The 16,399-nt window shown below is 32.9% G+C and overlaps 2 protein-coding genes across 9 annotated transcripts; both read right to left on the bottom strand.

The window, feature by feature from the left end:
- Positions 1 to 7,951: 7,951 nt before the first annotated feature.
- On the bottom strand, positions 7,952 to 11,488 carry LOC107952163 (probable plastid-lipid-associated protein 11, chloroplastic). 8 transcript variants are annotated; one of them, XR_001698802.2, is made up of 6 exons: positions 10,499 to 11,488; positions 10,347 to 10,412; positions 9,915 to 10,048; positions 9,584 to 9,668; positions 8,388 to 8,489; positions 7,952 to 8,149 (listed from the first exon to the last, which is right to left on the bottom strand). XR_001698802.2 is itself a non-coding variant. In XM_016887444.2 (4 exons), the coding sequence occupies exons 1-3, from the start codon at positions 10,978 to 10,980 to the stop codon at positions 9,949 to 9,951; spliced, it is 648 nt and encodes a 215-aa protein (XP_016742933.1). In that variant the 5' UTR covers positions 10,981 to 11,488; the 3' UTR covers positions 7,952 to 9,668; positions 9,915 to 9,948. The 8 variants fall into 8 exon arrangements, 1 of the variants encoding a protein (XP_016742933.1); XR_001698803.2 differs by lacking the exon at positions 8,388 to 8,489; XR_005930053.1 differs by lacking the exon at positions 9,584 to 9,668.
- Positions 11,489 to 11,891: 403 nt separating this feature from the next.
- Positions 11,892 to 15,503, bottom strand: LOC107952162 (uncharacterized). The gene is made up of 9 exons (XM_016887443.2): positions 15,112 to 15,503; positions 14,958 to 15,024; positions 14,788 to 14,865; positions 14,383 to 14,435; positions 13,544 to 13,627; positions 12,610 to 12,662; positions 12,455 to 12,519; positions 12,306 to 12,364; positions 11,892 to 12,155 (listed from the first exon to the last, which is right to left on the bottom strand). Exons 1-9 carry the CDS (start codon positions 15,361 to 15,363, stop codon positions 12,066 to 12,068), a joined length of 801 nt encoding a protein of 266 aa, XP_016742932.1. The 5' UTR covers positions 15,364 to 15,503; the 3' UTR covers positions 11,892 to 12,065.
- Between the last annotated feature and the right edge of the window lie 896 nt (positions 15,504 to 16,399).

The raw sequence follows: 16,399 nt of genomic DNA, 5'->3' as shown, positions 1-16,399 counted from the left end.
AGTGAGCCACTTATTTATTTTTGTATCATGCATGGCTATTTTTGGCGAGTGGTGTATAGATTTGTTTTGTAATCAACTTACAGGGGCAAAATGAGGAAATTTTTTAGAGGGGAAAAATTAAATTGTATATTTTCATGATAGTAAAAATGCAATTTTACCATTTTAATAGCCTATATCTTTTATAATTTTTAAAGGATTAAATAAAATTTTTTAGCATTTTTAGGGAGCCAAAGTGTTACTTTACCATTACAAATTTAAAATTTTAAGGGCTTAAATAGAAATTTTCCATTTTAGAGGGGCCAAGGCCTCTACCAGCCCCTGGGTTCGCCACTATCAACTTATGAAATTATCCTTGTCATTTGCACTATTTTTGTTTTCAAAAGAATTGCCTTTTTTTCCCTGAAAGTGTATGCCTAATTTCCTTGATTTGTTGTTTATGAACTTATCGTCTTTTTTCCCTGAAACCATCTTTTTCCTTTGCTCTACAGTCCCCATTGATATCATCAAATGATTTTGACAAACCTATTTCCTTAACTCTAATAGAAAAATTCATGTAAAACCCTAACCTGTATCCATCGCCAGAATAGGGTTACGGAGTATTATCAGAGTTTATAGAACAATTACAAATAATTTAGGTTAATTACTATTCAATTTCTTTAAGTGGTCTTATTGTCCCTTGTATGGGCCCTCGAGGCCCAATAATAACATTGGAATCGAGTCGGGACTAAATCGGGATCTCAGAGAATTTTTGCGAAATTTCCAAAATTTTTCCTAGATACAGGGCACACACGCTCATGTGGTCAGGGCATACGCCCGTGTGACCATAGGACACGCCCGTGTCACAAGCCGTGTCCAACCCCGTGTAACTCTCTGACTTATGCTACATGGTTAGCCACACGCCTGTGTGCTAGGCCGTGTGGTTAATTCAATTTTTCAAAATTAAGTGCAGGTTTCACATAGCCAAAACACATGCCCGTGTTTTGGGCCGTGTAGCACACACAGCTGAGACACACGCCCGTGTCTTTGCCCGTGTGCTCAATTCTAAGCATTTTCTTTCTCAAATTTTAGATGCAAGGGACACACAGCCAAATCACACGCCTATTTGTCAGGCCGTGTGTCACATACAGTCAAGACACATGCCTGTGTGTCTTCCCGTGTGGACAAAATAAAGTCATTTTCTAGCTTTATTTCTCACCCAAATTTGCCAATAACCTACACCAAAATTTACAAGTATATACCAGTCAATTCAAGCATTAAATTCAAGCCAATTCTAACATCTAATATGATATTTTATCATATGTATTCATTATTATAATCCTTACTATTGTTTAATCTATATATTAAATATACCTTGATAAAACATACTTAATATTCTTGTCATATAGATATTTATCATGATATAACCTGACATGTATAGCAAAACAAATCATCACTAACCACACCGATGGCTAATTTACAAACCATATTCATATGCCATCAAAGGCCAAGTTGCCTATACATGCCATTATACCAAAATAAGTTTACTATTTATACCAAAACAAGTTATTGGATAGTGTGATGATGCTCCAACTGGTCTCCAACCTTCGCGAGCTTTTTAGCACTATAAAACAGAAAAAATAAAACCTAGTAAGCATTATATGCTTAGTAAGTTTGTATAACAGAAATTAAAACTTACCAATTACATTTAATAATATTAGGCATACAATTAACATGATTTCATTATTTTGGCAAGTTTACCTAAACACACATGTACTCAATCAAGCAAGTTAGTCATATAATACATTTATACGTCAAATAAACTTAGATGAGCTCATCATATAATCCTTCATCAAATAATTCAGAAACATTCAAGGCATATTTCTATATATCTCATTATTTTCTCATGTTAAAAGTTTTATCCATTGAATTATTGAATTACCGATTGATACTTAAGTCGTACACTCAAGGTGTACAATTCTGTTAACCGTCAATTCTTAATTAGGAGTACCCATTAGGGCACATAATCAGAGAGCACACTCTCGAGCTACATATCAGGATACTCAGAAGAGCCATATAATCATTTAACAGGACACTTATCCGGGCTAATCAGAAACTCATAAGAGTTTTACTCAGGAAGCTCATAAAGCTTATCAGATATCTCCGAAGAGATACTATCAAGAAGTACCAGATAAGGTAACAGGGAGTTCAAGCGAGCCTAACAGGACGCTCATGAAGAGCTTCCTTTGTGTTTGCATTATATGTAAGATCACAACCAATCGCATATCAGGACACTCACAAAGAGCTACGGTAGTGCGCAACACATGCTAAATCACTACTGATCAAGATGCTTGCAGAAACTATACATCAGGATGCTCGAGAGGGCTATATCAAGATTACTCGTCTGAGCTAAATCTTGTCTGCAACATATGCAGAATTACATTCACTTATGGGAAATCATATGTATCCGTTGATTTTCATTATTCAACGGAACTTAACTTCTTAGTAACATTTTCAATCATAAAAATAATTTCGTGTTATTTATAACATTCATATAAATCACATAAACATATACCACATTCAAATCAAATACAATATTCAATTAAAACATATTAGTATGCATAATTAAATTACACAAACTTACCTCGATAATAGTTCGTATAAAAAAATCTACTAATCTGAAACTTTTTCTTTTCCTCGATCTAGCTTTGAATTTGAGTTATCCGGATCTATATAAATGAATTTAATCATCAATTAAATACAATTCATATTCATTTATATTCAATTTACACTCTAGGCAAAATTACCATTATGTCCATAAATTTTTCATAAATTCCAATTTCGTCCTTAGGCTCGGAAAATGAAATTCATGCAATTTACTCCTTATTCTAAGCCTAACCAAAATTTTAATATAAAATTTACAGCACAGGTATTCTATACAATTCAGAATTTTTCTTCAATTTTTACAACTTTACAATTTAGTCCCTAAATCACATTTTCATCAAAACACTTTGTAAAAGTTGTTTATCTATCAACAACCTTTCATTTTCTACCATAAATTTCAAATTTTCAGCATATTCATCCATGGAAAATTTCTATACTTTGATAAATTTTCAAATTAATCCCCCAAATAGATAGATTAGACTATCCCGATTTCAAAAATATAAAAATTACTAAAAATAGGGCAAGAATACTTACCAATTTAAGCCTAGAAAGCTTGTTTTCTCTTTCCTGGGGTTCCCATGGAATATTTGGGGAAGAACATGATATAAAATGATTTTATTTCTTTTTAATTATTTATCATCTTTTAACTATTTTGATTTCCAATTTAGTCCTTGCCCTTTTTTCTAAATTCCATGGATGATTCATCAAAAATATCTACTAACTTTTCTTTAATGGTCTAATTACCATATAAGGACCTCAAGCTTTGAATTCCATAGCTATTTAATCCTTCTAGCTACTAGAATTCAACTTTTACATTTTATGTAATTTGGTCCATTTCGTAATTAAACACATAATCAGTAAAATTTTCTTATTAGAATTTTTATATGACATTTCTATCATAATACGGGCCATGCAATAATATTAAAATAAATTTTCTTTTCGGCTCGAATTTGTGGACCCGAAACCATTATTCTGATTTCACTGAAAATGGGTTGTTACAACTCATCTCCCTTAGCTCTAGAAATATTAACTAATCGATATGTTCTTTTGGGTTAATTGATACCAACATCATCATTTTGTCGAAGTTGTTCAACTTCATCGAGTTCTCACCAAGAGAAACTAACTCTCCCCATAATCCTGCTACTCTTTTGAATGATGCGTAGTTCCAACAGTGCAAGGGAATACTTAATACTTCAATCAATGGCACACTGTCTTTCATTACTGTTTTCTCCAACCATGGCTCTATTATGACAAAATTATTCCCACAAATATGCCCAATCATTCTACTTTAATATCTTGAGTAACTTTTCATCGGGTATTTCGATCAGGAAATGCCTTCCTTGAATCTTTCTGAATTCATGCCTTCCTTGAATCTTTCTGAATTCAATCTCACCCAAGCCACTTTGAACAATTGTTTTTGTAAGACTCTTCATTTCACAAAACATTGAAGTTTCGTCCACTAAACATTTCTGGAGCTTTCAGAGTTTGTTCATCGTTGACATGTCCCTTGATCAGTTTAACTTGATTTTTCTGCTTACTATCCCTAACTCTTATCATACTCAAATTGTCCTACTTTTATATATTTTCTCCTAAGTCCAATATGATATCCATCGCCTTCTTTCCACTCACCTCGCATTCTTTATGGTTTACAGCATTCTACCTTGATTTCCTTAATGGAACTGTTCTCCCAACTTAACTCATTCCCTTAAATCTTGCCATGTATATCGATATCCTATACCCTAAAATCACAAAACCATTTAACCTATTGATAGCCCTTCGTTCGTCCACCATTTTTTCACCTCACAAAACCAAACATTCTTCCACTCTTACTCTTCTTTGTCGAAATGAATGTATCAATGACTTCTCCATGATACTGAAACAACGTCCATAAGCCTTTCCAATACATGGTCATCAAAATGTTATGAACATATACCATAATCAGATCCTTCTCCATAAATTATCTTATTTATGAACCTTGTTTTTCGTCCTACTTTCTCCATATACTAGTTTCTTATACCATGTGATGCATATGTTAGTTGTATATAATAATTTACTTTTTACATTTAAAATTTTTTGTACATTTTCACAAATAATATAAAATAATATAGCTTAAATACTTTATAAAATATTGTATATTATTCAACCCATCGATTGATTGAATCAGTGAAACCTTTGTGATAAATCTTCATAGTGTTCTTATTTATTTCAAGCTCTACAACAATTGTTTTATTAATTTTAAGCTGGTTGTTATATGGAGTCATGCATATCTCAGCTTTGCATTGCAGCTATTCAATCACTCTCTCATCGAATTTATTTTTCAAATTCTTAATAGATGATTCCCTTTCATGATCTTACTATAAAAAAAATTGAGAATAAATTATGTAAAAATAAATTATATAAAATAGAAATAAAAGATATAAAGTAAAATAGAAAAAAATTAAATAGAAAAATAAGGTTAAAAAACTTTAAGCTGTGAGTGGATTGTTTTACAATTCTTTGTTGTGTTTCATTATCTTCACAATAATCCTATTTATAGGTCTTCATACATGCATAAAATGGAAGGAAAAAGGGTTAAATTTGAATATTGATTTTATTTCATATAAACTATTCCTTAATCGTTGTGGTTTTGTTTCTCGTAATTTTTTATCTTAATTTTCATAATCAACAATAAGGATTTTTCGATTACCTTTTACACTGACATTAAAAAGTAGATCTATTTTTTTAATGTAGTTATTATCGTATATAACAGTAATTTACTTAAAATGAATCTTTGACTACTTTCAAAGATAGAGGTAGGAAATAAGGTTTAATATAAAATGAGTTGTAAACATCATAATTAGAAATTATATTCACTATTATTATGGTAATTAAAATAAGTTGTAAACATCATAAGTAGAAATTATATTCACTATTATTATGGTAAATTACAATTTAAAACAAAGTATTAGGGTTCAATAATGCAAATATGAAAAAAGTTTATTAAAAAGTTATTTAAAATTTTTAAAGAATTTATAATTAATGCAATAATACATCATTATTACCCATGAAGATAAAATCATATTTAAAATTTAATTCTAAAAACGGAACCACTATAGATATAACTAAAAAAGAAAATATTTTAGAACTCAAAAAATTAACTTAGAGCTCAATTTTTCATATATGCTTTCATTCCTTCTTTTATAATATATAAAATATATTATATGATTTCTAATTTGTTTAATAATATATATTAATATATATGTAAATACATCTCAATAGAAATATGTTTATATACAAAAATAAATATAAATTTATTAATTATGTTAAATTAACTTAATTTAATGATTATATTTTATTTTTAATATAATTATAATAAATATTCACAAATATATTAAAAATTGATTTAAAATATTAAAATTTAATACCAACCAAGAGGAGTTGATAAATACCAATACAGGATGGTATGAACCAAAATAGACTGAAATACACATAAATTTGAGATAAAAAAACTTAAATTATATAATATTGATTTAAGGGTAAAGCAATATGTACAATAATACTAACCACCATGGATTTTCATTTCCAGATAAAACTTTGTGATGGTACTTGTGATAAAATATGATTTCTATTACATTATCATCACAAGTCCATCTCTAAATTTTGTCATAATAGTTGAATTGTAATTTTAGTTGTCACTTATTGATCACTGATCTACCACTAATAAACTATAAAAATGACGGGAATCTATGAAGAAAAAAAATTCAAAAACATTTTGGCAATGAATAAAAGATTTTAGTGGTTTCTTTAGTCTCGGATGAAACATTATCTCAATGCAATTGTAGGATGAAGACAACTGCTGGGTAGGTGAGATAATTTGAGCTCATCAGGTATTACAGAGAAAATGAAAGCGAAAAGCTCCAAAATGAAACATCCATGAGCAGAGAAATAGGCAAAAGAAGTCATCAACTTCACGCCATGTGTGTGGATAGAAGTTCAAAGTACAAAGCAGACTGTTTCTATGCAATGTGAAATACGTGTAGGAACTGGTTATCACTAATTTGGGGTGTTTCAATATGGAATAGGCTACTTTCAAGTGCCTCTTTCATCCATTCTTTACCACTCATTTTGATAGTAAAAATATAATTCCCTGTACCATACGTAATGAAAAGACCGATCCCGTGGCCCTCAGGTGAGATCAGCATCTTTATAGTATCATATTCCATTTTATAATAAATGGAATGCTAACAGCACTCTTCATTAATTGGTGCTACCTAGTTGCTACAACTTGTACTTAATTATTCCAAACAAATCTAAGACGACATATTATGCTGCAGTCTTTTCTTCTTTCCCTTTTCGCCAACCCAACTATATAATAAAAGTAGAAAAGAGTAAGTTGCATATAAACTTTATGGAAGTTGGATATTATTATTAATTATGGTTGGGGAAGAATAAAACAATGAAAACAAAGGGTGGATATGCATGAGTGTGGGCAGCAGCATAGTAAGGCAACAGCCGATACATTCGGGGAGAGGAATTTACAGAGCAGAACTATTAGTGCACCCAATACAGCGTTATTGGTTGTAAAAGTTGTTTCCTTTAGGTGGGTTAATTTACCAGACAACCATCCAAATTGAACCATACCCATGTTTCCATGAAATTTCATCTTATATTCGGTCCCATGCACATGTGAATTGCAATCGTCTGTGGGCCTCAGTAGATTTGGGTGAGTGAAAGCTTGGTGATTCTACGTACTCATTTCCACTCCATAACAAATTAGTAGTATTCCTATCTTCGCCTATTTAGCTTTACCTGCCCTACCTAATGGTAGTGTACTCAAACCAGAGAACTTCCACCATACTCTAACACTATGATTTGGCCCTTTTTTTTTTATTAAGTTTTTCAGACAACTAAAATTAACCCAACATTCTATTGAGAGAACAGGTTGATCTATGCTTATTAAATTGATGAAGATACTGCTTTCTTTATTTCAAATGCACGTGCCTAATGCGTTATACCAGCATGCCCACAAAGGCCACTTACAGATCTGACAAGACACTGGGCCATCTCTGACAACTAGTTCATTGAAAAAAGTGGGTCACTCGAGTAGATGGAAGGACTGGGTACATGCCTAAAAGTATTGCAAAAAATGGCAAAAAAAAATGGATTTTTCAAAAATAGGGAAATTGTTTAATGCTACCTACCCACTTCATGTTTTTACTGTCTTTTTTTAATCTTAAAAAGAAATGATTTAAAGTTATCCATTCGGAAGCCTTTTGGATCCTGCTTTTGAGTCCTGCAGTCAGTAAATCGGCTAAAATATTTAAACATACAATGAGAACAAAAAGTAAGATTCAGTCAATTATCTGTTTATGATCTTCACTTTGTTAATTGCACTAGCATCTAAGTTGTTGCAACCAGTTGCACTGGAAAGGTACAGAACGAGCAAAATGGAAATCAGCCATGGTTTGAGCAGTGTGATAGAAAGCCCCGTGTTTTGCAACTAATCATTGGCAGCATCGATTGCAAACACCTGTGCACAATCAATGCTATCAATGTGAATATTTACTTCTCATATGAAATGAAAATTATGAGGCAGACAATAAAAGATAACTACTCATCCAACTTGCGGCCCGACCATAAATCATGCTTCTTTTGGTATAAATAAATATATCGAGATTCAGCAAAGTCTGCAACTGCCTACAGTTTACGGCATCCTCCTCAAAAGAAAACTGTACGGTTACTTTGTAATTTGCTGCTTCTTTTCTTACCTGGAGAGATGCAGGGGTGCTCGTGTGGCATGTTTCTTAATCCTTCAGTCCGGGCTGGACTATGGTTGAGCCATTTTCTATAACATTTTTCCTTCCATCACTCTGCAAATCCCCAATAATAATATATTCAAGCAAATATTTTCCATCTCTCGTCTAACTGACCATTTTCAATTACCGTTTGGCATTTGATAGACAAGTCCTTAAAATGAGAATGAAGGTGACCCCAACAGCCAACACGTATGCTTGAGCACTTTTTAAGTTTTAGCAGTAGAGAACCAAAAATCTAGCCTAAGTCAAACTTAATTCAAGTTAAATAGGACACGTATAAGCCTATAAACACTATAATTCCTGTAGCAAAAAAGGAAACTAGAGAACTTCATGCCTACATTGTGAAATATACATCAACAAACCAGCCGCTGTTCTCATGTATCTTCTGCATGGCTTTGAGTTACAAAAACACTTTAACAAATATCAGACACACAGACATATAATCCACCATTTACTGATTATATATTTACTCTTGAAAGAAGATATCTTCTTTTGAGGATCATTTCAATGAAGGCAAGTAACATCAGAAACCTGGCAAAAAGTACACAACTAGGATCTTGACTTTTTAGAAACTGAATATCTCATTGCATAAAATTATCTGAAGTTGAACTCCAACTAGAAGTAAGAAAGAAAATTATTAATAATTAAATGCGGAAGATTAAAAATGTTATTGCTTCTCTAATTCCTGAAATGACACTATATAATGGAAGGAGAAAAAGCCCATGAAATCAGTAAAGAAGCAGTCTCAGATAATTCACTCATCAATTAATACATGTCCATACTTGAAACAGAAAGAGCAAAATATTTCCATGAGGATGGTCTAAGAAAATAAATAAGCAATCGAAGTGAAAGTTACATAAATTTGAGAGTAAAGTAGAATATTGTGTACAGCAAGTGTGAAAACATGTCTAATAAAAGGAAAAGAAAGATGAGTTGAGTTGATAGCTGAATGGATATGAAATTGTTGCACCTGGTGAATCAATTGAATTTAAAATCCCATAGGCATGAAGCAAAAATATAACAAAGAAAAAAAAAAAAGGATTCTCATGCATCAACATGTAGTAATCAGCTCTTATAAGGCTGTGATATGTTTTTGTTCTAGTACTTGGGAAAATATTCACATAAATGGTATATATTGCTAAACATACATTGTTTGTCACCATCAGAACAGGGAAGAAGCCCTGAATTTTTCAGATAAATATTTGAAAGCATGGCCATCCATTCAATATTCACCTGAAAAAAAATAAAGAGAAAAATGGAGGAAAATCCTTTATTCGTGACTTCATATGGCATTTGCTCGAATATTTTATATGTACATACTGACTTAACACAGAACGAAAAGTGAAATAACATTTTTTTAGTTACTACTTCTTACCCAGTTATTTATAGCTCATAATGGCCTCTAACAAACCTCAAATCAAGTCAAACAGAAGGAAGAAATAACTAAGTTTCAATTAGATAAAGGGTTAGAAAGCTCACATTTGATTACAAAGAGAGGCAAGGTTCATCCACTTTATTCTTTCCAGTTGTATGGTGCACGCTCGACAACTAAATAATCATCCCTGATATCCTTCACAACTCGTATCTCATCATCAAGGTAAACAGTTTCAAACCTATACAGAATCTTACAATCAGAAAAACACTTCTCGGCTTTCTCAAAAAGAACAGGAAACCGTATCCATAAGAAATTGCCATCAAACACAAGGAAATATTTACTATCAGTATTAAACATGTTTTTATAGAATTGCAACTTAAGAAAAGGCATCAAGGAGGAGTGGACCTTATTGTCAAATGCTAAGCTTGGAACCCAGAGTTCCTAATGTAAATCAAGACCTAAAATTATGTATTACTGCAAAATAAATGAGAATTATTACAGTCAATAATATATATAAAAAAGATACAAGTGCTCACCAACCCTGCCCAAATGGAGGCAACGGGAACTCCCAGTTTTTTCCCCTGAGAACCGCACTCGTAAACCTAGAAATTCAAAATACAATTTTATTCAGTCGTTAAGCGAGAGGAAAAGAAGGAAAAGTAGGTTTTGCTGAAGAAGAAGTAATTACTTGAAATTCACTCTCTGAGACGACGCAATTTCAATGCTGGACCGAACGAAGAAAACTCCGTCGGGTGGAAAGGTAATAACGTTATTGAGGGTCTTGTTGTCGACATCTATGACCTGCAAAACGTCGCCGGCTTGAGTACCGAAGAGGTAAGCTTTCTCTATAATGAAGAGCTGCTCTTTCTCCGTAGTCCATAGAAGCCGCCACGTGGCGGATAGGGAGTCGCCTGTGGTGACAGTATTGCGGCCCAGAACGGCCATGGCATCAATGGCTTTGATTATTGAATCGCGTTTGTTAGTGTCGTTTTGGGTTTTGAGACCCCGCTCCTGGTCGGAGATGAGATTGAGGAGGTGTTGTTTGGCTGATTGGGTGGTGAGGGAGGAGCATGTGATTTTAGGTCTAGGATAGTGAGGAGGCCGTGGTTTTTGTTTGGTGGTAGTGGAGACAGTAAGAGGAGACGATAGAGTGAGAGCCGCGAGTGACATGGTGCTTGGGTTTCTCTATTTCTTCGCGCCAGCACCAACTGATTAAAAAAAAAAAATTGAAATCTGTGGTTCAAACACAGTGGGACTTTGGGGGATAAAACTGTAATCAATGGCGTCCAATATCCCAATTTCAATTTTCTGGGCCAACCCAAAATAGCTGTTTATGATTGGTAGGGATCGACACCAGTAGCCAAGGAATACTATACGTGGATTGAAGGGACTGTTTCCGATTTCTTGCTTGCTTGTCTCCTGCCTGACATTGTTCTAGGATGGCATGGCGGCTTCATGCTAACAATGGCTTCATAGCTCTGTGTCCTTGCCTGCTTTCACCTTTCAAATTTTAATAACGAACATTATAAAATGATTGATCCCAATTTCTAAAGCATGTGAGCTTAGAACTTATCTGTCTGTTTTAACATTTTACAAAGAGAAGCTCATACTTGAGCCGATGGTGAAATTTTGCTAATTAAAAGATTTGCCGCGAAACTTGCTGAATACACAATGTTGTGTTTTTCCTTCTTCTCTTTAATCAAGTATTCCTGCTGATTTAAGATTTAATATTCATCTTAATTATCAATTTTACAGTTACAAAAATAGACTACAAGTATACCAAATACTTAACTTATTTTTAAATAATAATAATAATATAACCATATGAAAATCAACACACTTAATTCAAATTTATTTTTGAAAAAGATAAAATTGAAAGAACTATAATATATCACTTGCTACCCTTTGTGATTTATAATTTATTTTTCTCACAACCCAGACATAGGTTTAATGAATTATTCGTGCTGGATTACTACAATTCTATTTCCATAGATTGGACCAAACTATGAGGCCTTGAAACCAAACCTTGAGACCTTCTAAGTTCAGAAACCAGGGCCTTAAAAATGGAATACTAAAATTCATGTAGGAAGTTCGTTTATTTTATACATGTTCCCCGACGTGTAAACATCAGGCTCCAATTAAAATTTGAATATAATGATAGAACCTCCACCCAAAATGTATCCACTCAAAACATCGTGTTAGTGATGAAAACAGTGACATGTGAACTTAACAAAATAGCAGGGACAAGAGATGCCTCAAACTGCAATTCCATGATTACTAATTTTTGAAACCTCCTTTGTCAAAACATTCCGTTCTCGCTTTGCCTGAGACGCAAGGCTGGAAACCTGCAAATCAATTATTCCATATAAGCAATGCTTCCAAGGAAAACAGCAGCAGTCATCCAGGTTTATGGTCTATGCATTTCATTATATGACAATCAATATACTTATATATATTCAAAAAACAAGTCCATTCATAATATTCGAAGAACATACCTGCGATCGAAACCGAGATGCCTCTCTGCTTGGAAGTTCTCCAAGGGTATCTTTTAGTCCTGATGCGACATAATATAAGGAAGTTTTCTCAGCCTTACAAATGCTGAAAATAATTCAATGAACCTAATTGAGAGAGAGTACTTGAATACCTGCTGCTTGTCTTTCAATCTTATAAGCTGACTGAATTACACTTCGGATCTGCTTGCCTGCTTGCCTGAAACAAAATTGAATATGTCCAATGGCAATAATTAGCCTCAAGAGGCAGAAGTTAACATTACACTGTACTTCATTTGAAATTACAAACCTGAGTTTTGTCCGGCCACGGATCAGCTCGTCTTCGGCTACTGATGCACTTCGCTGGAAGCATAAATTTATGAAATATATTTCATAGATGCTTGATTAAAGGGCTTAAGTTGATCTAGGGAAATGATCCACTATAATTTGTGCAATACACATTTTCTAATGATATTCTAATGTACATTAAAGTTTCATCAAATAGGAACTAGAAGTCAATGTAATTCCAGGATGTATATTAAGAACAAGAAACTTTTGAAGTGGATATATACATCACCGCATGAACAGTTTGTTGGATAAAAGCTGTTTGAAAAGTCATTTCAGCAATTTAGATACTTTTCAATTCCCGGGGATTACCAATTCCCATTGAACACACAACCCAAAGCACTCTAATTAAAACAGCTCAAGTATACCTTAGGAAACAGTGAATTCTCTATTGTCATCAACATTTCATTCTTACCTTTAGATTATTATTAAAAAAAGAAAGAAAAGCTATAACTTATGTGTTTAACACAGAAGAATTCTAGAATCAGCCGAAACCAAGAGTATAAGTTCTCCACCACTGATGAACTTTCATGCATAAACTATGCACTTTTTAGGATAAGTGTATTTAACAATCCAATAAGCAGAAAAAATCCTGCTATTGAAAAACCAGCACACACCAGAGGAAGATAATTTTTGCTTCTTGGTTCAAAATCCTAATTTTCTGATTCGTAGAGATATCAGGGAAAATAAAATAGAAAACCTAAATTTTACATCACCAAGAATAGCCTATAAAACAACACTAGAAGACTGAGTAGATATGCTGAACTATAAACCAGTGGCTAGACACATTACATAGAACAGATGTCCAAAATAATAAAAACATGAAACAACATAGGCACATGATAATAGAATGCTTGTCAATAGTTTTCATCAGTTAAATCTAATGGGGAAAATGTTACCTCTAACTTCTCACTTTCAGCCTTAAGGCGGTCAATTGATTGTCTCAGTTCCTTTACTCTAATATCAGCTCTGGAAATCAAGGACTGCAACAAGAAATAGTAGGACATAAATGATAGTGGCTTTAAACTGATAAGATGTTTAATGGGTGTTGCTCACTATAATGAGCTTTCTTTTTTTGGTTCAAAATAATCTAATAAATTCAGAAAGATGCTTCCTGAACTGAGTGATTGTGTCGTAAACGGTAAAAACTGATAAATATATCACTGCATGGACCATGATGTGCAAAAACGAAATAGAAGATCCAAAAAACTATTTGGGAGGCATTCATTCAAGCAATATCGAATAAGAAGCTAGAAAAAGCTCCTCCAACATTACTACAACAGGCTGTTTCAACTTTCCCTTGACATATCAAAATTCTACTACCTTCTATGCTGCAAACTCAAATAATCCTTTGAGTTGATACAAATTTGGGATAGCCATTTGTTTCCATACTTTTACCATAAAAAATGCGTATGATTGTGAGTAGGTTAACAGATTTGAACTTTCAGGAAGAAAATGGAATTCAAGATTCTGTTGCAAGTAGATATGGATTTCACTCTTTGAGAAATTGGAATTTATAGAGACCTAACATTCCAATGTCCTGGGAGGGTAACTTTTTGCATGTAATTAGAAATCTCATTCATGTCCTTTTCTAAAATCCAAAATGAGAATAAGTAGTGGGTCTTCCAGAATCCAAATTGAGTATATGTATTTATTAGCTAAATAAACCCACCAACAAAAAGGACAAAAAGGGGACTCCATAAATCATAACATATAAGGCTAACGATATTTGACTCACCTCTTCGCTCTGAAAAAGACGCAAAGTCTTGTAATACAGTAAATGTCTTGGCCCTGGACATTGCAACAACTAGAAGTAAGAAGATGAAGAGAATTGCTTAATATGTCATTTAAGGAATTAAGCAAACTTAGCACTTGCAAGGCTGGGAATCGTAAACCTGCAAGTTCTCTAAGGAACAACTTTATCAAGACCCCTTAACAATTCTAAAACACTTAAACTAATCATTAAATTTGGTCATGACAAACACCAGCAGAACATAGAAAGAGCTAGTTTCAATGAATAGCGAGTTATGCATATACATTTGCTCGTACAATTACATGGTAGCATCATTTTCATCATATACAAAAAGGATAGAGACGGTTTTAATTGATGCCCATTGTTGCATAAACAACCTAGGAACCATACTTTTAAGTACCAGGAATCCCAAGCCAACAGCAGCACCGACGGTGATCAATGGATTCGAAGCTGCAATATTAATCCCCTCTGCAACAAAAATGTGAAACCTCAAAACCGAAAATTAATTCTCCAAGTTACAAGCAGAGCGTGCATGGATTGAATGGGTTGACGGAACAGACCTTTAACTTTGCCGAATGCCAAATCCTCGTAGACATCAAGTTGTGATTTGACATCTTTAAGTGACTCCTAGCAATTTAAAAGTATATAATAAAATAAATAAAATTTCCCCTTCTCCTAATTCTCGGCTAAAAAGAGAGAAAGAGAGAAGCGTACAATGGTTAGATTAAAATGAGCTGAGGAGGTGGAGCGAATTTCTGAAAGTCGAGATCTAGAAGCTTTGATAGCGTCGTTAACGTTCTGTTCGATGATCTTCTGGTATAGAAGAGCTTGCTCCACAGCGGAATCGATCCATGGAGTGACTTGTTCGGGAGCATTCGATTCGCTTTTAGAAGGGAAATCGCTGGGCGGCGATGGTGGTGGATTAGGGTTTGGACTATCTTCTGGTGAATCAGAGACCGTTGCCATGGGTGGTAATTGTTTTGCTATCTCAGAACCTTTCTCCTGCCCAAATTAGTTTTGAGGGGCCAACCATACCAATCCCCGAATGTTCCATTTTACACTTGAAGGATCCGCTAGATAATAGGGTCAGTTTTACATAATGCCCCTTTACATTTTTTTAGTTAACACTTAAGTTGAAATACTCTTTTTAAATTTAAAATTTAGTTTCCTTTAATCTAATTTTACTATTAAAATTAATAAATTAATGATGTCAAAGGTAAAATAGTTTTTTTAGTTCTCAATATTTATATTTTTTTTTCAAATTGGTCCTTTGCCTTTAAAACAACATATTATTATAAAAAATATTTAATTTTTTCATATTTTAAAAAAAGATACAAATTTTAAAAATTATATTAAAAAGAAGTATGAAAAAAAACTCTTTCAAACTGAAAAGTAAAAAAATAAAAATGATTTTTTAAAAAATATTTTAAATTTATAAAAAAACCCAAAATTCAATGATATTTAAATTAGACTACACCGGTTGGATTAAGAATCAACTGAGTTGTGAGAGGTAAAAAATGATTAACCTACAAATCGATATGGACTGATTGAACCAAGCCAAAAAGCCAATTGAATCTGTAGTTGATTTGGTTTTTATAATTTTTTTTTATTTTTAACAATTTATATGCTTTGATCTGGTTGATTAGTCTTTCTTAGAACCAATTAGTCAAACTAGTTTGAAATTGGTTCAACTACCGATTCAACCGATATTTTAGCTTGGCTCAATTAATCCATATTTGTTCGCAAGTTAACCAATTTTTTACCTCTCACCAAATCGATGCCCCAAGTGATTCTCGGTCCAACTGGTTCGACTAACCGGTTTGGTCCGTTTAAAAAACATTGAATTTTAGATTTCTTTTATATTTTTAATTTTTTTAATTTAAAGAGTCTTTTTCATAAATTTTTTATTTTAAAATTATATTTTTATTGGTATTTTACCTAAATAATATTAAAAATAAATTAATTATCGAAATGGGTCACCCAAAAAATTATTTACCAAAAT

This window comes from Gossypium hirsutum, chromosome A07 (assembly GCF_007990345.1).
Source record: "Gossypium hirsutum isolate 1008001.06 chromosome A07, Gossypium_hirsutum_v2.1, whole genome shotgun sequence".
Lineage (NCBI taxonomy): Eukaryota > Viridiplantae > Streptophyta > Magnoliopsida > Malvales > Malvaceae > Gossypium > Gossypium hirsutum.
Note: the sequence above shows the minus strand (reverse complement) of the source record. Positions and strands in the feature narration are given on the sequence as shown.